At 36.3% G+C, this 22,966-nt stretch overlaps 1 protein-coding gene across 1 annotated transcript in view; it reads left to right on the forward strand.

Annotated features, from left to right (window-relative positions):
* TMEM131 (transmembrane protein 131) overlaps positions 1–22,966 on the forward strand; it is a 244,454-nt gene that overhangs the window by 91,145 nt on the left and 130,343 nt on the right. The window contains exons 3-4 of the mRNA XM_012641982.1: positions 1,467–1,507; positions 14,498–14,566. Of these exons, the coding sequence (XP_012497436.1) occupies positions 1,467–1,507; positions 14,498–14,566 (110 nt within the window). The remainder of the gene's footprint in view (positions 1–1,466; positions 1,508–14,497; positions 14,567–22,966) is intronic.

Here is a 22,966-nt window from a genome sequence, read left to right on the forward strand (position 1 = left end):
TTTTTGTTGTTGAGTTATAGGAGTTCTTTATGTATTCTGGGTATTAATCTCTTATGAGATATGTGATTTGCAAATATTTTCTTTAATTCTGTGGGGAATAGATATAATTTTCATAATAAAAAGCTAAAGAAAATTTAAGTACAGAAAATAAAAGTTCAATGAATACCCTCAACCACTCAGACCCAACAATTAACATTTTGCCATATTTTCTTTATCGATACACACATGGAAAAATTATATTGTTGAAACATTTTAAGGAAAATTTGATACCCTTACACTTCACCTGGTATATACCTTCACAAAATGAAGACATTTTTCCATATCTGCCATATTTTCCCCATATACGTTCTCCAAAATACCATTTCAAAATAATATATATTATTGGGAAAACATAATGCTACACTTTGCTTTTTCTAATCATAACATAACAGTTAACCTGTTGGAATAAGTTCACTGATGGTATTCCTTAGAGTATTGACATTTTCTCACATATCATTAAGAACTTCATTTCCTTCACCACCTGAACTATAACTATGGCCTTCCAACTTTCTCCTTTCTCTCTGGTCCTCCTCTGATCCATCTTCTATACTATAACCAGAAAAATATCTTTAAAACTTAAAGCAGACTGTCTCTCTCATACTTGTTCAGACCTCTTGCATTGCATTTGAGTACAACACAATCCAAACCTCTTACCATGGCTTCTTACAGGGCACAGTATTATCTGGCCCCTGCAAAGCCCACCAGCCTTCTCTCTAAGCTCTAGCCAGATAGACCTACCATCTGTTTCTTGAACATACCAAGCTCTTTCCTCTGTGAGGGCCTTTGCATGTGCTGTTTTTTCTCACCACCACCCATCCCACACCCACAACACTTTTTTTTTATCCTTCTGGTGTTTCTGTAAAGGTTATCTCTTCAGACATGCCTTTTCTTATGACATAGTTAAATATATCATCTATTTATTCCCTTTCACAGCACCTTTCCAATATCTTTATAATCCTTTTTCAATGTATAAATACATATTTTTAAATTACTGTCTCTCCCCCTCCCACCTCCTCCCCATCACACACACACACATCCCCACTGTACCTTGAGCTCCATGATGACAGGAACTGTTGTACACCAGTTGGCACACACTTGGTAAGAGGTGAACAGTGAGTGGGAGGCACAGTAGCCCCTTTACAAAGTGATCATAAAGGGGAGTATTCTTATAGGATGTATTGACTTTGCAAACTTAAATCACTCACATTACTTTGTATTGCTTTCATGTGTTTAAAATTTGATCCAAATTATTCTCTCATTTGCATTACATAGTGTGACAAGTCATGTCATATGACTTTGGAATCAGGTTTAACCTGAAAATCCAAGATCAGAATGGAAACTACAGTAAAATATATTGTATATTTCATATGTCTGTAGTATAAAAATGTGCTTTCATTATTTTTATCCTTATTTTCTTCCTCTTACAGACTGAGACAACACTTGGACTTAGTTCATATCAACAGAAAAGGTAAGCCGTGTATATTTAGTAATGTACTAATAACATACTTTCACTTTCTTCTGGGGGATTCCTATCATTCTCCTGTTCTCTCTCCCCCTACTCTTTTTGGTGAAGAGGGAATAGCAAATTACAAATCACATTGTATTGTGTATTTCTGAGTATTGTGTGTGGAAAACCAGGTTTAAATCTGAATTTGTTTGTCACGTAATTACATAGCATGCCTCCCTGTCATATATGAAGGGCTTTTTGCTTTGTAAGATGCTCAACTTTGTACTCTTCAGTGACTTCTCTTGTGGCTTGGCTATACCTGCCTTTTATGGACTGACATTGCTGCCCTCAGTTATGAGAGGTCTGTCTACAGGACCCCGGAGGAGGAACTCAGAGCCATGAAACCCAGTCTTGGGACTCAAAGAGACCCCTTTTAAACACAGCTTCCCTGTTATAAAAGGGGAGTTGTTTTACCTCAGGTATTAGGAAAATACATACATGCATGTCAATTTGAAGACAGCTTCCCTGCCTCCCCACCCCCAAATTCTTTGGTTTTTTGGTACCTTCTCATATCTTTAAAGAGACAGTATTAAAAGGAAGGTACTGGCCTGATTGTCTTTCCATATCTGGTGAAAGCCTGCTCCTGTTACGAAAAGAGAAGTGAAAGCTTTCTTTGAATTAGATAACCAGTTCCCCCAGCAACTATTTCATGTTCACCCCCAGCTTTTACTGATCCCTCCCCTAGGGAACCATACATTTAAAGGTGTTTTTTATGTAGAAGGTTTGACATAATGGTATGATTGCATTTCCTGTTTGCCAGAAACAACTGGTCAACCTCCCAGTACCTGTTACAGTGGGTGCTGTTTAGTAACAATTGGAAGGGTGGCAGTGGTATCAGTGGTGTTCTCAGATAAGAAGCCCATCCCACAAATTTAAGAACCCACTTATCTTACGTGTTTTTAGAAGTACATTTTACTCTGTCAGTGTATTCTTGAAAAGAGAACAAAGAAAATTTCTCTTTAAAAATTATCAATAAATTATCTAATGAAATCACACACTTAACTACCAAAGTGGTTGTAGCAACAGAAGGTGCCCCTGCCTTTGTTGTCATCACTGCAGTTCCCATTTGGATTTAGCAGGAGCAGGGAAGCATTTCCTCTTCACAGGCTTGGTGCTTAAAGTACATCTGTGAATATCCTAGACTAGCAAAAATGTAGACTGCATCAATAAAGAATTTTGTTTTCAAGTGTCAAATATTCAGATTAAGAGTAGGACAATTAAAACTTTACTTCTTACTTCATAAATACAATAATGAAAATCCTTCAGTATTCACTAATTTTGCTTTTTTTACTCTTTCATATCCACAATAATATGGCCCGTTTTCCCCATTGCTCTTTCTCCCTAATGTTATATGTTCTATTGGGACCTGCCTGTGAACCCTGCCCAAATATTTTTGGCACCAGGATGAGTTGTCTCCAGGCCACTGTGAATCTAGCCTGATCCCTCCTTGGCTGGACCATCTAAGAACCCTAGAACTCTCTGAAACGTCTAGAGCCAAAATAGTGGAGAGAAAAAGCACACCTCTTATCATATGCTTCTTCCTTGATCCTTTATTCTAGCAGTTAGAAGATTAGCTATGGAATCATGCTGCGCTACATTTAAGAAAATGATTTTTTTCCATGATCAAAATTTGAACTTTAAGTATTTTCCTAGTATAATGAAGGATTTACATTAATACATAATTATATTCTCATCTCCTGTTCTGTTTATCTATTATCTACATCTGTCTAACAAACTACCCAAAACTTAATGGCACAAAACAGTCATTTTATTGTGTTTTCAGTCTCTGTGTGGCAAGATTTCAGGCAAGGCACAGAGAAGATAGCTGGTTTCTGCTCTGTGCAGGGCCTCTGCTGGAGAGACTCCAGAGCTGGGAATGACTTGATGGCCTGGAGCTAGAGGCATATTCACTCACATGTTAGTGCTAGCTTATTAGCTGGGACTTCAGCGATCACCTAGAATGCCTATATTTGGGCCTCTTTCTGCAGTCTTTTCACATGGGATTGTTTGTTTGGGATCGTTTGGGCTCCCTCACAGTATGACAACTGTACTCTTAAGAGTGAGTGTCCCAAAGAAAACCAGTGGAAGCTGTATCACCTTTTATGACCTGCTCTTGGAAGTCATAATGTTATTTCTATCATACACAGTCAGTCAACCAGCTACTTAGGTTGGCCATATTCAAGGTGGGAGTGAGGGGAAATAGACCCTCACCTGCTGATGGCAGGAATATCAAAGGATTTGGGATTTGTAGACACAATTTACAGCCATCACATTTCCCTTTGTGTGTGTGACTGACCAAGACCATGAATTGGATAAACATTTGGTTCAAATTGGAATACAGTTTGGGTATGAAACTGGGTTGAGCACTAAAACGTGTTAGTTAGCCCAGGCTACTATAACAAAATGCCATTTAGCTGGTAGTTTAAACAGCACACATGTATTCCTCAGAGTTCTGGAGGCTCAGATATCTAAGATCAAGGTCTTGTGGTCGTGAGCCTTGCAAACTATTTTGATAATAAAAAACTAAGACGCCGTGCAGAGCACACACATGTACCTTAGGTACCTTGACACCCCCTACAATTAAACCCTGAGGCTTACAGTGTCTGATTATAATGTCCTTCTTCAAATGTGCTGTTTTCTTACACAAAGTGGATTACATTTTGTCACTTGCATCAACACCTATGCTTTATGACTTCATTAGAAGTGGTGTCTCCACTGTCCTCTAGAACTATTCTGATGGGTTTAGCAGCCAGAAATTGGCAGATCTCATTTTTTTGCAGGCTCTGTGCTACAGAGGTTTATCTTGAGTGGGGCTGGTACCAGCCAGCTGGTGCTTGTTCCCCCACAGGGAATTTAATACATCTATTCTATGTGTTCAGTGATTTAAAGGAAAATGTGAACATAATAAGGGAAAATGGAAAGTATAAAAAAGAACAAAATGAAACCTCTAGAGTTGAAAAATACAGTTTTTGAAATGGGTAGGATTAACAACAACTTAGACACTGCAAAAGAAAAGCTCAGTGAGTTTGAAGACATAGTGACAGAAGTAATTCAAAGTGAAGCACAGGGAGAAAGTTAGCTAGGAAAAGAATAAACCCTTAGTGACTTCTGGTTTAATAGCAATCAATCTAACACATGTATAATTGAGTTCCTAGGAATTGGAGGGGAGGAGCTGTCAAAGAACTATAATAAACTTGAAGCAAGAATAACATAAAACTACACCAAGCCACATAATATTCAAGTTGCTTAAAACCAGTGATAAATAGAAAAACACCCAGGGAAGAAAACTGCGTATCTACAAAAGTTGAGAATGGTTGCTGGTCCTTCATCAAAGACATATGCAAACCAAAAACCAATGAAATGACAGCTTTAAAGTACCAAAAGGAAAAATTGCTTAACACACTACATCCAGCAGAAATATCCTTCAAAAATAAAGACATTTCTAGAGAAAGCTGAGAAAATTTATGGCTAGCAGGCTGGCACTTTAAGAAATGGTAAAGGCTAAAAGGTAGTTAAACTGTTTTAGGTGAAAACATATATCTAATGAGAATGAAGACCACAAAAAAGTAAAAATACGTGGGTAAATATAAAAAAAAACTTTAAAGATAATTGACTTTAAAAAATAAAAATGATTATAGTGTTTTATGGAATTTATAGCATGTACATTATATGTCTGATAACAGCATAAAGGACAGGAGGGGTGGATGGAAAAATTGAAGTGTAAGGTTCTTACATTATATGTAAAGTGGCATAATATTATTTGAAGTTAGACGGTGACAAGATGAAATAAACCCTAGAGGAAACATTAAAATCATTAAAAAAAAACAGAACAAAGAGATATACTAATAAACTAGTCATGAAGATAAAATGAAACGCTGAATGAATATTCAGTTCATCTGTAAGAAGGCACAAAGAGAGGACAAAGGAATAAAAAGCAGATGGGAAAAATAGAAAACATGGCAAAATGGTAGATTTAACTGCAACCATGTTAACTACAATAAATGATTTCAACATTCGTTGTCAGACTATATTTTAAAGAGCAAGATTCAAGCATATTCTATCTACAAGAAATATACTTTATTTTTAAATTTATATTTAATATTTTGACCTTTTGAAATAATTTTAGTTTAGAGAAAAGATACAAAAATAGTACAAAGAATTCCCATATTCCCTTGACTCAGATTCCCCATTTGTTAACATTTTCCACATTCATTTTAATATTCATAATCTCCCTTTCAAACTTTTCCTTTCCCCCTTTCCCCCCTTATCTACCTCATATATATTTATATTTATATGTAATTTTTCTGAATTGTTTGCGAATCATTTGCAGACATGATGCTCTTTTATCCCTAAATACTTCAATGTATATTTCTTATAAACGTGAACATTGTTTTACAGATCACCATGTAATGATCAAAATCAAGAAATTAACACTGGCCGGGCGCGGTGGCTCACGCCTGTAATCCTAGCTCTCTGGGAGGCCAAGGCGGGCGGATTGTTTGAGCTCAGGAGTTCAAAACCAGCCTGAGCAAGAGCGAGACCTCCGTCTCTACTAAAATTAGAAAGACATTAATTGGACAACTAAAAATACATAGAAAAAATTAGCCGGGCATGGTGGCGCATGCCTGTAGTCCCAGCTACTCGGGAGGCTGAGGCAGGAGGATCGCTTGAGCCCAGGAGTTTGAGGTTGCTGTGAGCTAGGCTGATGCCACGGCACTCACTCTAGCCCGGGCAAAAGAGTGAGACTCTGTCTCAAAAAAAAAAAAAAAGAAATTAACACTGTTTCATACTGTTATTTAATCTATAGACCTCATTTGAATTTTGTCAATTGTCTCATTAATGTCTTTTGTTTACAAAAGAAAAGAAATTTTTTTTTGGTCCAGAGCTCAAGCCCTCATATTTAATTTTCATTTTTCTTTAGTCTCTAATGTGGAATGATTGATTTGTCTTTCTTTTATAACTTTGACATTTTTTAAGAGTAGAGGCCATTTATTTTGTAGAATACCCTAGTTTGGGTTTTCTGACATTTCCTCATTATTCAATTCAGATTGTGCATTTTTGACAGGATTATTGCTGAAGTTTGTGCTCTTCTCAGCGCATCCTATCAGGAAGCACATTATGTCTGTTTGTTCCATTCTTTTGTAATTCTGAAGAGAAGTAGTTTGAATCCTGCAGGGAAGTACTTTGAGACTATGTAAATATCCTGTTGTAGGTCAAACTCTCACTAGTTTTATTATCTATTAATGATTCTTGCGTGGAACAGTTATTACTATGTTGGGTTTTTTTTTTTAATTCCATCTGTCTTTCTATGATGATTAGTTGATATTCTAATAAGAGTAAGATTGAGGTCAAAGTTCATTTTTATCCAGTTATTTCATCAGCGTTTGCATTGTCATCAAAAATCACATATGTTTATGTCCTGTGTCGTTTTTACATGTCACCATTATTTGTTGAGCACTTTGTTACTTTCTGGCACTTTAGGATGTTCCAGGCTTATCTTGTAATTTTCTTGCCCCAGCCCTGGAACAACCTATTTCTTCAAAGATTCCTACTTCATTTTAGTGGAAGATGATATTTAGAAACTAATATCTGTGTGCCACGCGTACTCACTGCTACTGAGGTGTCATTGCTAAGGAGGTGTCATTGTCTCTAGGCCCTCTTAGTGAAAGAGGAAGAAAATGTGTGTGTGCATATATGTACAGTATATGCAAACATACCTAATAAGATATGCTGTATTTTATTTAAAAAACCATGAGTTATTACTGATGCCTCCAGTTTTAATACAAAATCAGTGTTCCGTCTGTTCTTTTTTCTGTTTCTGTCCATTCTCCAACAATGAGAAATGTGGCTCCAGTTATCTATAGTATATGTACTGATTTATTCAATCCTAGAATACAGATAAATTAGTTTCAGAATTGTTAAACTGTACCACCACAAAAAACAGACCTACTAATGAGAGTATACTGTGTTTGTTTAAAATCATGTTTTTTCTTTAGTCTGAGTGTATATTGTCAAAATACTGTATTCCAAATTAACATCAGTTGTAATGTTCTTTATCCTTATCCCTTCCCATCCCCTGTCTCTATTGTGGTTATGTACATTCAAAATAAAGTTTGATTTGTTTCATCTGTATTCATGTAGGATTTTACCCAATTTTTAGAATTTATGGCTTTAAATGATGCATATTTGTACATATTTATGGGGTATACATGATATTTTGATACACGCATAGAATGTGTAATGATCAAATCAAGGTGTTTAGGATATCCATCACTTCAAACGTTTATCATTTCTTTGTGTTGGGAACATGGGAAATGCAGATTAAAACCACAAAGAGATGTCATCACATACGTGTTACAATGGGTGTTGTGAAAAAGTTGTAAGTATTGGTGAGAATGTGGAAAAGAAACCCTGGTGCACTGTTGGTAGGAATGTAAATTAGTACAGCTATTATAGAAAACATTGCATAGATTCCTCAAATTAGAGCCTCTGTATGATCCAGCAACCCCACTACTGAGTATATATCCAAAGAAAATGAAATCAGTATGAGCAATATGTCAAAGAGATATCTGTACTCCCATATTTACTGCAGCACTATTCACAATAGCCAAGGTACGAAATCAATCTAAGTGCCCATGAGAGGCCAAATGGATAAAGAAAATGTGGTATGTATACACAATGGAATACCGTTAAGCCTTAAAAAAAGAAGGAAATCCTGTCATTTGCAACAATATGGATGAGCTCGGAGGACATGTTAAATGAGATAAGCCAAGCACAGAAAGATGAATAATGCATGCAGTTCTCTCACTTGTATGGAGAATCTGAAAAGTTGAACTCGTAGAAGCAGAGAGTAGAATGGTGATTACCATGGTCGGGGGCTGGGGAGATTGGGAGGATGTTAGTCAAAGAATATAAAATTTCAGTTAGAATAAGTTCAAGAGATCTATTATATAACATGGTGACCACGGTTAATAACAATGTACAGAAGGTACCCTACTTAAAGTGGTTCAACTTAAAACAATTTTTTGACTTTACAATGGTGCAAAAGCAATAACGTGTTCAGTAGATTCAGATTTTGGATTTTGATCCTTTTCCAGGCTAACAGTACCATACTCTCTCCGGTGACTCTCAGTCAGCCACACAATCATGAGTGTAAATGACCAGTACTCTATACTGTGTTGCCCAGATGATTTTGCCCAGTTGTAGGCTAATGTAAGCGTTCCGAGTACATTTAAGGTAGGCTACGCTAAATTATGATGTTTGATAGGTTGCTGTATTAAATTGCATTTTTGACTTATGATATTTTCAATCCATAATGGGTTTATCAGGATGTAACCCCATCATAAGTCCAGGAGCATCTGTATTGTATACTTGAAAATTACTAAGATAATAGACTTTAAGTGTTCTCACCATTAAAAAAAGATAATTATGTGAGGTAATACATATGTTAATTAGCTTAATTTAGCCATCCCACAGAATATACATATTTTTAAATATGTTGTATACCGTAAACATATACAATTATATTTGTCAAATGAGTAAATAGAAACTTTATGTTTAGGGTAAATTCCTAGAAGTAGGATTGGTGAGTCAAAAGTAAGTGAATATATAGTTATGTTTAGGTATTGCCAAATTTTGCTTCAAAAGGATTGTGCCAATTTGCATACCCTCCATCAATGAATAAGAGTGCCTGTTTTCCCACAGCGTTTCCGACAGAATGTGTTACCATACTTTTTAACTTTTGCCAATCTGCTAGGTCTGAAATTCAATCACAGTGTAGTTTTAGGTCGTGTTCCTCTAATTATGTGTGAGGTTAACCATCTCTCTTTATATTAAAGGGCCATGCTTACATTTATCTTTTGGTATTATCTGTTCATATCTGTTCTACCCATTTTTCTGTAGGATATTAGGGATATTAGTCCTATGTTAGAAATATCTTCTCCTTCTTGGTCAGTAGTCTTGATTGTAAAGAAATGCACACATTAAGTATAAAGATGCAAGTAGGTTAAATGTAAAAAGATAGGGTGGAAACAAGTAAATACTAATCTTAGTAGTCGGGAGTGGTTATATTACTCACAGGCAAAGTAGGCTTTAGGACAGGGACTATTATCAGAGATAAAGAGGGACATTTTACAGCTATGAAAGAGACCGTTCATCAGGAAGATACAATCCTAAATCTGTATAAGCCTAATATCAGAGCTTCAAAGTACATGAAGAAAAAAATAGAACTATTAATAAAGGTCAAAATAGACTAATCTATAGCTATAGTTGGAGATTTCAGCACTCATCTGTCACTAACTTGGAGACAGAAAATTAGTAAGGGTATAGATTTGTACAAAACTATTAGCCATCTTGACCAACTAGATATTTATTAAATGCTACATCCAACAACAGCAAATTATACAGATTATGTTCTCTTATCATAGAAGAATTAAATTAGAAATCAATAACAAGGAAAATCCAGAAATTTTTTAAATTAGAAATTAAACCAAAAATGTTTAAATACTTATGGGTTAAAGAAGAAATCACAAGGGAAATTAGAACATTCTTTGAAAATACAACATATCTCAGTCTGTTTGATCTGGGCTGCCATAACAAAACACCATAGACTTTGTGGCTTAAATAATGGACATTTATTTTTTTGCAGTCTGGAGACTAGAAGTCTGAAATCAGGGTGCCAGCATGATCAGTTTCCAGTGGGGCCTTCCCTCCCAGCTTGTGGGCAGCAGTCATTTCGCATACTCAGTACAGATCTTATAGAGATTCAAAAAACAATAAGGGAAATTATAAACCACTTTATTCCAAAAAAATTTGATAACTTGAAGTGGTCAGGTACCTTGAAAGATACAAATAAGAGAGAATTAGAAAATATGAATTTTCCTGTATCTATTAAAGACATAGAATTCACCGTTTTAAACCTTTACACAAAGAAAACTGCAGGCCCATAAGATTTACCTGGTACATTCAATCAGACACCTAATGAAAAAATACTAGTCTTACACAAACCCTTTCAGAAAACAGAGAGAAGAAAAGCATCCTTCCTAATACATTTTTATGAGGTGACCATTGCAGGGAGTATAAGAGAACTAGAGACCACATCTCTTTGAACATGTATCCAGAAATCCATAACAAAATATGTGCAAACTGAATCCAGAAATATATTAAGAGGAGTAATACATCTTGACCAGAAGGAGTTTATCCTAGGAATGAAAGATTAACATTTGAAAAGCAATCAGTATACTTACTAAAATAAAAAAAAAAAACCCATGTAATTATTTGAATAGATGTAGAAAAAGCATGTGACAGAATTCAGCATCTATTCATGATTTACAATGTTCGGCGAACTGGGAATAGAAAAGAATTTCTCCAACCTGATAAAGAGTATTTATGGAAAAAATGACAGCTAACATGGTATTGATGGTAAAAAGGTTGAATGCTTTCTTTCTAAGATTGGGAAAGTAGCAAGGATGTCCATTTTAATCACTTCTATTAAATATTGTACTGGATGTGCTAATCATTACATTAAGGCAAAAAACAAGAAAGAGGTATCAGAATAGAAGAAGAAAAAGGATTTTGTCTATAAACAACATTATTGGGTACATAGAAAGTCCTAAAAAATACATCAAAAAAGCTATAAGAACTAATAATTAAGCAAGATTAAAGGATATGTAGTCCATGACCAGAAATAACTTTGATTGCTTTATAACAAGTGCATATGTTAATAGAGAAATGCCATTTACATTAGCATCAAAAAGTATTGCATTCTTTGTAATAAATCTAACAGAACAATTTGGGGACTTGTACACTGAAAACTGTAACATATTAGAGCAATTAAAAGACCACTAATATTGAAAAGATTCTGTGTTCATAGATTGAAAAATTGTGAAGATGTTAATTCTCCATAGGTGGATTTTAGATTAAGTGCAATTCCAAATAAAATTTCAACAATTTTATAGAAATTGACAAGCTAAATTTCAAATTTATTTGGAAATGGTTAAGTACCTAGAATAGCCCAAATTTTGAAAAGAAGAACCAAATTGGAGGACTTAAATTACCTTTTTTGAAGATCAAGTTTGAAACTTTTTGATCAAATATGCCAAGATAATTCAATGGCACAAGAATATTCTTTTCAATAAATGACACTAGACCTACTGAATATATACACAAAAACAAAAAATGAACTTTAACCCTTAACTCATGCCCTACACCAAAATTAACTTAAAATAAATAATAAATAGGACTATATGTAAAAGCTAAAGGTATAAAAGTTTTAAAGTAAAATTAATCTTTCAGTAAAAATATTTACAACCTGCGCAAACTTTTCTTAAGACACAAAAAACACATTCCATAAAAGAAAAAAATGATAGTTTTGATTTCATCAAAATTAAAACTTCTGCTTTTCAAAAGACAGCGTTAATTAGGAAAAGGTACATCAGGGACAGGACGAAAATGTTTGCAGTATATATATTTGACAGAGGACACGCATCTAGAACATACAAAGAACTCTCACAATTCAATAGTAAGGTGAACATCCCAGTTTAAAAACTTAAAACAGACATTTCTGAAAAGAAGATTATCTAATTGGATAATAAGTAAATGGAAAGATGTTCAACATTATTAGTCATTAGGAAAATGCACATTAAAACTAAAATTTATTTATGGGAGAATATATATTATAGAATTGTTACTTGCAGATGATTCACATACACTGATCATCCAAAACAGATATTTACAGTATTTTGTTACACATAGAATAAAATCCATATTCCAAAGGAGATCTGGCTCTTGTACCTCTTACCTTAGCTCCTGTCTCCTCCTATAGCTTGACTGTACTCTGGTCACTTCATCTTTCTTGTTCCTCAACTTGCCAAGTATATTCCTACTTTCTTCTCCCAGATCACCATTCACGTCTTGGCTCCAGTGTCCCTCCTCAAAGAGCATTTCTCTGTTCTAACCACAGCCCCCACTGTGTTTTATTTGTGTTTATATCACGTATCATCACAATTCTACTTTTGTTTCTCCCCTAGGGTGTTAGTGCCGTGAGAGCAGGCACTTTGCTTTGTTCCCCACTATAGCCCCAGCCACTAGACAGTACCTGGCCCCCAGTACCCATTCATACATTTGTAATGAATGGGTGGGGTATACACTTTTTGACCCTCCCTGTCACTTTGGACATTTCCATTTGCAACATGCAGAATAGACTCTTGGCTCTATGAAACAAACTTTATGTTAATCTCCTTTCTGTCCAGCATTTAACACATTCCATGTTTATATATATGAATTAATGACTTATATAATTATATGTCATACTTTATTTTTCCTTGATTTCATTAAAGTTTTATATAGTTTGAATTTCACACTATTAAAACTTACAAGCTGAGCAGCATCTCAAAGGATCCAAAAGAATGGCATTGTTATGTCTATGAAGGACAGAAAACAGGAAGGAATAGATTCTGTACCTCTTGCTTCATGTGACAACCACGTTGCAAGGAATTGTGCCTTCTCATCTCAGTGTCTTTAGTTTTGTGCTTTAGGAAAGTATAATCTTACGTTCAGTGTTTTCTTTCTGTTTTGTGTTTGTCACTTTTCTGTTCAGCATATGCAGAGGGGTTATCATGAGCAGTATAGAGGAATACTGTAAATTGATAGGGCTGAAAAACATGTTTGGACTTCATTACTTTCACCTCAATTATTCCACTACTCACACTATTTAATCTTTGTAGAATTAAAGCTAAATTTCCTACATACTGTAAATGTTATTGTCTATTTCTAATGTATTTCCTGTGTCTCCTGAGTGAAATTACTGTGTCATTTGGAAGCTTGTGTTCTTGTGAATTGCAGTGGTGATGGGAATAAAGTAGTCTCACAAAATGGGTTTTGCTCTTACATCATTTCTTTAAAAGATCAAAATCTACTATTTTGAAATTTTAGTAGCTGAATTTGTGACCTTTTCAGTGTATAAAGAGATGACTTTAGGTATGTAAGCTACCACCCATCCCCCCTGAAGGTCATTTATCCTTTACATGATCATTAGGTCACAGTGAAATCTGAGGCTTGCTATTCAGAAATCTTTTTAATTGAGAAGTTAAGGTATCAAGTGGAACAGTTAGAAATGATACTCAAATATTTAGGCCAAGACATCATGGATCAGTGTGTTCCAAACTCTCAGATGAAATAGATACTTCAGTTCTTGGAAATTTCTATCCCAAATTCATTTTAGTTTAGTCCTTCACCACTTTAGTTATAATGTGATTGTGATTTTTGTCTCCATGTATTTTCTGCCAAGTATGTGTAGTTATATTAACTCTATTATTCACTATACATGTATCAAAAAATCCAGGTGGCCGGGTGCAGTGGCTCACACCTGTAATCCTGGCACTCTGGGAGGCTGAGGCGGGAGGATAGCTTGAGCTCAGGAATCGGAGACCAGCCTGAGCAAGAGCAAGACCCCGTCTCTACTAAAAATAGAAAAAATTAGCCTGGCATGGTGGTACGTGTCTATAGTCCCAGCTACTTGGGAGGGTAAAGGAGGAGGATCTCTTGAGCCCAGGAGTTTGAGGTTGCCGTGAGCTAGGTTGATGCCACAGTACTCACCCAGGCAAGAGAGTGAGACTCTGTCTCAAAAAAAAAAAAAAAAAAAAATCCAGGTGAGCATATTAAAGTATATTGCTACTGATATGTTAACCAAATACATTTCAACAGTCTACCTAAGCATTTTTTGTTTTCACATACCTTTGAATAGGAAAAATAGTCTACCTTTACTTTTCATTTTTTAAAACACATATATATTGATTTTCTCTAATTGAAAAAATGGATATTTCTAATAGAACATTAGACTTTATTTTTCTTAAAAATAACTTTTTCATGACAAAAATCAAGTATCTTACTACAGTTTAGGGATATATATATTTTAAAGCATTGCTTCTTATGTCATTTTCTTTCTATTTACAGTATATCTCTATATCGGGGTAATTGCAGGCCCATACGATTCGAGCCACCAATGCTGGATTTCCATGAACAGTAAGTTTAAAATTTTTGGACTGTATTTTCCCATTAAACTATTATACGTATTTTACATGCATTTGTATTGCCTTTTGCCTGTGTTATATCTATATGAGAAAGTTATGTGTTCAAGTCATCAGGAAAACAAATGATGAGTGCAGTTTGAAAATAGCAAGTATCTATTAGGAATCTAACATATAATAGTCACTTTTAAAGTTTGAAAAATATCCACGTGTTGCAGTCATTTGTTCAGAGGATCTTATCTTTGGAAGCAGCATAAAACTTACGGGTTGGCCAGACACGGTGGCTCACGCCTGTAATCCTAGCACTCTGGGAGGCCGAGGCGGATGGATCGCTCAAGGTCAGGAGTTCGAGACCAGCCTGAGCAAGAGCGAGACCCTGTCTCTACTAAAAATAGAAAGAAGTTATTTGGACAACTAAAAATCTATATAGAAAAAAAAATTAGCCAGGCATGGTGGCGCATGTCTGTAGTCCCAGCTTCTTGGGAGGCTGAGGCGGTAGGATTGCTCAAGCCCAGGAGTTTGAGGTTTCTGTGAGCTAGGCTGACGCCACAGCACTCTACTCTGGGCAACAGAGTGAGACTCTGTCTCAAAAAAAAAAAAAAAAAAAAACTTAAGGGTTACCTTTTCTGATTAGCTCTTCATTTCCATTTTTATTATTGAAACAATTTTCTTGTGGATAAAGGATACATTATTTGTTTATATGCTTTTAAAGTGCAAGCTTTTCTGTATCATCAAATAGTAGTATCACCAACCCAGAATGGCAAACAAAAGCAAATGCTACAGACATGGTTCAGCCACAGAATTGTTTCCCCAAACCACACTTCTGGCTCACTTTCTACCTCAGAATCTCAGATTTTGTACATCTCAGGTACTCAAGGGGAAACAAGTTTTCACCTTATTTGGCTCCAACCCAATTTAGCAGGTGGATTCGGAGAGCATCTTAAATGATATAACTACTGGAGCAATGCTGCTCTGATAAGTTAGCAGAAGAAAGTAATTTAAAAAGGGACAAGAGGAAGCTTTATATGCTGAGTAGAATTCCTAATAGGAAAATACCAAAGTTTTGGGGTTTTATTTTTAATGGATATGTGTATTTGGTAGTATGTGTTACTCAGATGTAATCAGACTATTTGTACAACTTTATATCTTTTTTCCTCATTAACATAGTGTAAATCTCTGTTATAAACTTGTCCTAAATGAAATTTTATGTGCTTCATAGCATTCCTGTGAGTTTATTTAATTATTTCCCCTATTTGGGGGCATACAGATTGTTTCTTTTTTCGCATTTGCTAATAGTGGATGTCTGTGCATAAAGGTTAAAGTTTGTATTTTTAATTTTGAAATAGACAAATAGGTGGGTAGATACTGAACTGTTTTCTTAGACTAGATTTCCAGGAGTAAAATTACTCAAAGGGTCTGAACATTTTTTAAGGTGTTGATATACATTATCAAATTGCTTACCTTGCTAGAAATATGGTGATTCCTGTTTCATTGACATCTCATCAGAGTTTAATTGTATCATTGTTTTTATATCTATTCTGATTCAACAGATGAAAATTATAATTTTCTTTAATGCTGTCAAAGTTGTATTTAATCATGTTTTACTATAATAAACACATTAAGTTTAAATAATTTATTTACAATCTCAAACCTGGAATAATCAAATATATTGGTTATACTTGTATAGAACCATGATAGGGTAGTTAGCACAAGAATTGAAAGATATCTGATAGCAAATCTTTTCTGGAGATTACATGCTTACAGAGATCACAGATGAGGGGGGCGCGGATAGGAGTACAGAGAAAAGTTTGCTTCTTTTTTTTGTACTTTTAGATGTAATCAATATCTGGAAATAAGTAAAATTGACTTGTGTGGTGTTAGCTTTTAAAGACCATAATGTTCAGGTAAGAAATAAATCAATATTTTGTCCTATAAAAAGATTCAAGTACCGCCATGGTTTGAGTATATCCTCAAAGTTGATATGTTTGAAACATAATCCCTAATGCAACAGTCTTGAGAGGTGAGACCTTTAAGAGATGATTAGGGCATGAGGGCTCTGCCCTCATGGATGGATTAATGCTATTATCATGAGAGGGGGTTCCTTATGAAAAGATGAGTTTGGCTCCCTCCCTCCCCGTCTCTGTCTTACATGTATGATGCCTTCTGCCATGTTCTAATACAGCAAGAAAGCCCTCACCAGATGCCAGTGCCTTGGTCTTAGATTTCTTAGCTTCCAGAACTATTGAGGAAGTAAATTTCTGTTCTTCATAAATTACCCAGTCTGTGATATTCTGTTATAGCAGCACAAAACAGACTAAGACAGGTATAATGTTAAGATTGCAAGAAACATAAAGTTGAGTTCTTAATCCAGTCACAGTAATGTATCACCCAGTTTCCTTTCAAATGCAGAATATTTAATAATGACATATGGTCATTATTAGACCTTTATTAAGAGAGTTCATTATTTTAAAAAAAATAATGACTTTTCTCTCTCTAGTAAAATTCTCTTTGAGTATGTTCTCTCATTCCAGAATGGATCAGAATAGAAACTGATGAACTCCGTTCTAAGACTATGACTCTGAGTCATTTATGAGATTTTATGAAAATGCATGAGGGTGGAGGTAGAGGAGATCAGTGTATAACATGAAAACTTTTAGTCTAAAATTGTAAGTATTCTAAGTTTGAAAGACTTAGCATTAAGTATTCTCAAGAAATTCAGTCAGAAGTTATATCCAACTGTTTTTCACTTCATTATTTGTTTTTTGAGGGAGTTGTGCAAATTTCATTTTGAGATGAAATTTTCAGGTATACAAAATACCTGAACTAAGACTGGAAATTTCTGTTGCAAATTATCCCTCAGTCCATTGAATAATTTCCAACTCCTAAAATAGGAGAAATTGGGATAAGGTAAAGCAAAATTCTGGACGGGTGATTTTAACGTTTTTTTGGGATCATAGATCTTTTTAGGAATGGATAAAAGCTGTGGACCCTCTTCCTTCCTCTCCCCAAATACACACCCACCCACACATCGAGTTATACATACAAATAACATTTTACAAATAGGTTCAGGTATTTCGTAGACCTTCTCCTCAAAGGTCCATATCTTGATCCTTAAGAGCTAGTGAAGAATTCCTGTTCTAGGCCACAGGTGGTTAAATCATCACCACAAAACTTACTGGGGTTTTGCTTATTATACAGGCAGTACATGTTCACTGTAGTAAATTTGGAATGTATTTACGATAGCTGACTAGAGATGCCTGGTGCTTATCCCCCTATCCCCTACAAGAAGGGACCACAGCAACAAGTAAACAGCCAAGATTTTGACTGGAGTGTTGAAGGGAGAGCACTAGAGTGCATTGGGGGAGTAGAGAAGCACTTGTGGTGATTAGAATCTCAGGAGGACAGCCTCTGCAGCCTTATCTGATTGGATCTGTCTGGAGTCAGGAGGGACTTACAATTACAGGGAAAAGGTAAGCAGAAGATCCTCACCAGCCTCCACTGCCACTGCAAAAACCTACAGTCCCTACTACAAGAGAATCTCACAGTCCTTGCAAACCCCGAGGCCAGTTTGGAGAGCTGCCAGGAATTCACACAGTTGTATTGCCCCAGATTAGGAGCACAAGGGGTACATGCCCTACACCCTACCCACCCACTGTGAGCCACACTGCTACAACACAGTGACATCATGAGACCAGAGCCACCTCTGGAGTATGCCCTGCTCCGGGAACCAGTAGCCACTGCATCTCTCCAACATTGGGTCTCTGTCTTTATTCCACCAAGCTCATAGGAGTGGCTAAACCCCAGCTGTGAAGAGCCCGGGCCCAAGATTGGCCATGTCTCTGGTCCTACACCGAAGGGAAACCAACCCCCCACTACCACCACACTTGTAGCTGGAGGAACAGTCTGGCAGTCCTACCCAGAGTGAACCTGCCCTTGAGCTGGCCAAACTGCTGCATGCCCTCCTCCAAGCAGAAGAGGCCTTTAAGTCTCCATGCAGCTGATACACCCCCGGCCAGCAGAATGGCTATGTGCCCACACTCAGGACCTGAGAAACAGCCCTGTAGCACCCTCTACCCAGAAACATGCCCCTGGCATTCCCAACGACCCTGCACCCAAAATCAGGGCCTGAGAAGCAGTCCTGCAGGCCACCACTGGTGGGCAGGCCCCCAGGAGGGCCAAACAACTGTGAGACTATATTCCAACCTGAGAAACAGCCCTGTAGTCCACCCTAGGTCAGCCAGGAGGCCATGTAATTGCATCCCAGGCCTGAGAAACAATCCCGAGGGCTGCCCCTGGCAGACATGCCCCCAGGCTAGCTGAACATCCACATGGCCTGTGCTCCTAGCCAGAGTGACAGCCCTGTGACCCCCAACTCCAATAAGACATACCCCAACAATCCACTATGGGCATGCACATGCCTCCGACTGGAGATGCAATCTGGCAAGCCCACCCCTAGGAAAGCTGCACAACCACCACCACAAACACACTCAGCCTAGGCCTCTGAGCCACTTGGAAACATCAGTCGTGTGGATTACAACTAAAGAAGCCACATAGAGACTCATCCACGTAGAACCAAAGCCAATGCACCCTACCAAACTGCTACCCCAAGACCCATTTATATGAAAGCCTTTCCCTAAGAAACTTACTCCATAAAATTTGAAGAGGTGACTTTTGTACCAGATGCATAGCAATCAACACAGAGACACATCAGACATTAAAAAGCAAGGAAACATGATATCTCCAAAGGAAAACAATAATTCTTCAATAACAGACCCTAATCTTTTTTTCTTTTTTTTTTTTTTTTTTTTTTGAGGCAGAGTCTCACTGTGTTGCCCGGGCTAGAGTGCCGTGGCATCATCCTAGCTCACAGCAACCTCAAACTCTTGGGCTCAAGCGATCCTTCTGCCTCAGCCTCCCGAGTAGCTGGGACTACAGGCATGTGCCACCATGCCCGGCTAATTTTTTCTATGTATTTTTAGTTGTCCGATTAATTTCATTCTATTTTTAGTAGAGACGGGGTCTCACTCTTGCTCAGGCTGGTTACGAACTCAACAGACCCTAATCTTGAGAAAATATACAAAATGTCAGAAAAAGAATTCAAAATAATTACCTGAAGGAAACTCTGAGATACAAGAAAATACAGATAAGACAATTCAATGAAATCATGAAAACAATTCATGATTTCAGTTGGCATCTCAAAGTGAAAGACATTAACCACCATTGTAAAAATATGAAACTATAAAACACACTGGTAAAGCCAATACACAAAGTAGAAAGAGAAAGGAATCAAACCTTATCACTGTAGAAAACCATCCAACCACAAAAATAAACAATAAGAGAGGAAGTAAGGAACAAAAGATACGCAAAGCAACCAGAAAACAATAAAATGGTAAGAGTAGGTCCTCAGTTATCAATAATCTTAAATGTAAACAGATTAAAGCCCCCATTTAAAAGGTACAGACTGGCTGAATGGATAAAAAACCAAAACCAAACTATATGCTGCTTACAAGAAACTCATCTCACCTGTAAAGACACACAGACTGGAGTGAATGAATAGAAAAAAGTATTCCACATAAACACAAACCAGAAGCAAGCAGAACTAGCTATACTTACATCAAACAAAAGAGAATTCCAGTTAAAAGCTGTAAAAAGACACAAGGACATAAAGAATCAGTTCAGCAAGAGAATATAACAATTGTACTCTGTAACTGTGTATGCACCTAACACCAGAGCACTCATATAGAAAGCAAATATAATTAGATCTAAAGGGAGAAATAGGCCCCAAAACAGTAATATTTAGGGACTTTAATACCGCACTCTCAGCATTGGACAGATCATTTAGACAGAAAATCAGCAGAGAAGCATTGCATTTAAACAATACAATAGACCAAATGAACCTAACAGACATTTATATAACATTGCACCCAACAGCTGGAGAATACATGTTCTTTTCATCAGCACATGGAACATTCTCCAGGATTTCCCATATGTTAGGACACAAAACAAGTTTCAAAAAACTTTTAAACTGAAAATTACATCAAGTATCTTATTTGACCACAATCTAATAAAACTAGAAATCAATAACAAGGAAAATTTGAAACTGTACAGATATATTAGACAACATGCTCCCAAACGCCTAGTGGGTGAAAAAATTAAGAATGAAATTTTAAAATTCCTTGAAACAAATGAAAATAGAAATACAATATACCAAAACCTACGGAATACAGCAAAAGCAATCTTAAGAGACAAATTCATAGCAATAAACACTTACATCAGAAAATTGGAACAATTTCAAGTAAGCAACCTAAGGCTGCAGCTCAAGGAACTTAGAAATGCAAGAACAAACTAAACCCAAAATTAGAAGGAAAGCAATGATAAAGATTGGAGCACAAGTAAGCTAATTTGAGACTAAAAAAAATACAAAAGATCATTGAAACAAAAATGTGGTTTTCTGGAAAGATAAACAAAATCGACAAACCATTAGCTAGACTGAGGAAAAAGACCAAAATAAATTAAATCAGAAACAAAAAAAGGAGACATGACAACAGATACCCACAGAAGTACAAAGGATTATTAGAGACTACTATGAACAGCTGTACACCAATAAATTCAAAAGCTTAGAGGAAATAAATTCCTGGACACATATAGCCTACCAAGAGTGAACCAAGAAGAAATAGAAAACCTGAACAGAAAGCCTCCCAACAAAGAAAAGTCCAGGGCTGGTTAGCTTTATTGCTGAATTCTACTGAACCTTTGAAGAATAATTGATACTGATTCTTAAGAACTGTTACAAAAATTTGAAGCAGAAGGAGTTCTCCCTAACTCATTCCATGAGGCCAACATAACTTGGATACCAAAAGCAGTAGGACTGGTTGGCTTTATTGCTGAATTCTACTCAACCTTTGAAGAATAATTGATACTGATTCTTCTTAAACTATTACAAAAATTTGAAGCAGAAGGAGTTCTCCCTAACTCATTCCATGAGGCCAGCATAACTTGGATACCAAAAGCAAACAAGAACACAACAACAGAAAAAGGAAACTATAGGCCAGTATCCCTGATGAACATGGATACAGAAATCCTCAACAAAATACTATTAATAGCAAACCAGACCCAACATCACATCAGAAAGATAATACACCATGATGAAGTGGGATATCTCCCAGGAATGTAAGGTGGTTCAATGTATGCAAATCAGTAAACATCAGATGAATAGAATGAAGGAAAAAAACTATATGATCATCTCAATAGATGCAGAAAGAACATTTGAAAAATTCCAACATCCCTTCATGATTTAAAAAACAAAAACAAAAAACTCTCAATTCTAGCACTCCGGGAAGCTGAGGCAGGAGGACTGCTTGAGGCCAGGAGTTCAAGACCAGCCTGAGTGAGAGTGAGACCCCATCTCTACAAAAAATAGAAAAATTAGCTGTTGTGGTGGTACACACCTGTAGTTCCAGCTACTAGGGAGGCTCAGGCAGGAGGGTTGCTTGAGCCCAGGAGTTTGAGGTTGCAGTGAGCTACGATGATGCCACTGAACTCTAGCCTGGGCAATCAAGGGAGATCCTGTCTCAATCAATCAATCAATAAACAATATCTATCTTGCAATAAATTAGGTATAGAAGGAAAGTACCTCAACATAATAAAGGCTGTATATGACAAACCCACAGCTAACATCATACCAAAGAAAAGCTACAAGCTTTTTCTCTAAGAGCTGGAATAAGACAAGGATGCCCACTCTCATCACTGTTATTCAACATAGAACTGGAAGTCCTAGCCAAAGTAATTAGGCAAGAGAAAGTAATAAAGGACATTCAAATTGAAAAGGAGGAAGTCAAATTGTCCCTGTTTGCAGATAACATGATCTTATATATAGAAAAACCTAAAGACTACCAGAAAAACTCTGGGAACTAATAAACAAATTCAGTAAAGGGGCAGGATACAAAATGAACATGCAAAAATCAGTAGCATATCTATACACAACCAACTAGATTTAAAAGAAATCAAGAAGGCAATTCCATTTATAATAGCTGTAAAAAAAGTTACCTAGGAATAAGTTTATCCAAGGAGGTGAATGACCTCTACTAGAAAAGCTACAAAACTCTGATGAAAGAAATTAAGGCAAATACAAACAAATGGAAAGACATCCCACACTCATAGGTAGGAAGAATTAATACTGTTAAAATGACCATGCTACCAAAAGCAATCTATAGATTTATTGCAATACCTATCAAAATACCAATGACATTCTTCACAGGAATTGGGGGGAAAAAATCCTAAAATTTGTATGGAAACACAAAAGACTCCAAATAGCCAAAACAATCCTGAGCAAAAGGAAAAAACCTGGAGGCGTCACACTACCAGACTTCAAAATTTATGACAAAGCTCTCATAAC

The sequence above is a fragment of the Propithecus coquereli genome, unplaced genomic scaffold, assembly GCF_000956105.1.
Source record: "Propithecus coquereli isolate 6110/MARCELLA unplaced genomic scaffold, Pcoq_1.0 Scaffold171, whole genome shotgun sequence".
Classification (NCBI taxonomy): domain Eukaryota; kingdom Metazoa; phylum Chordata; class Mammalia; order Primates; family Indriidae; genus Propithecus; species Propithecus coquereli.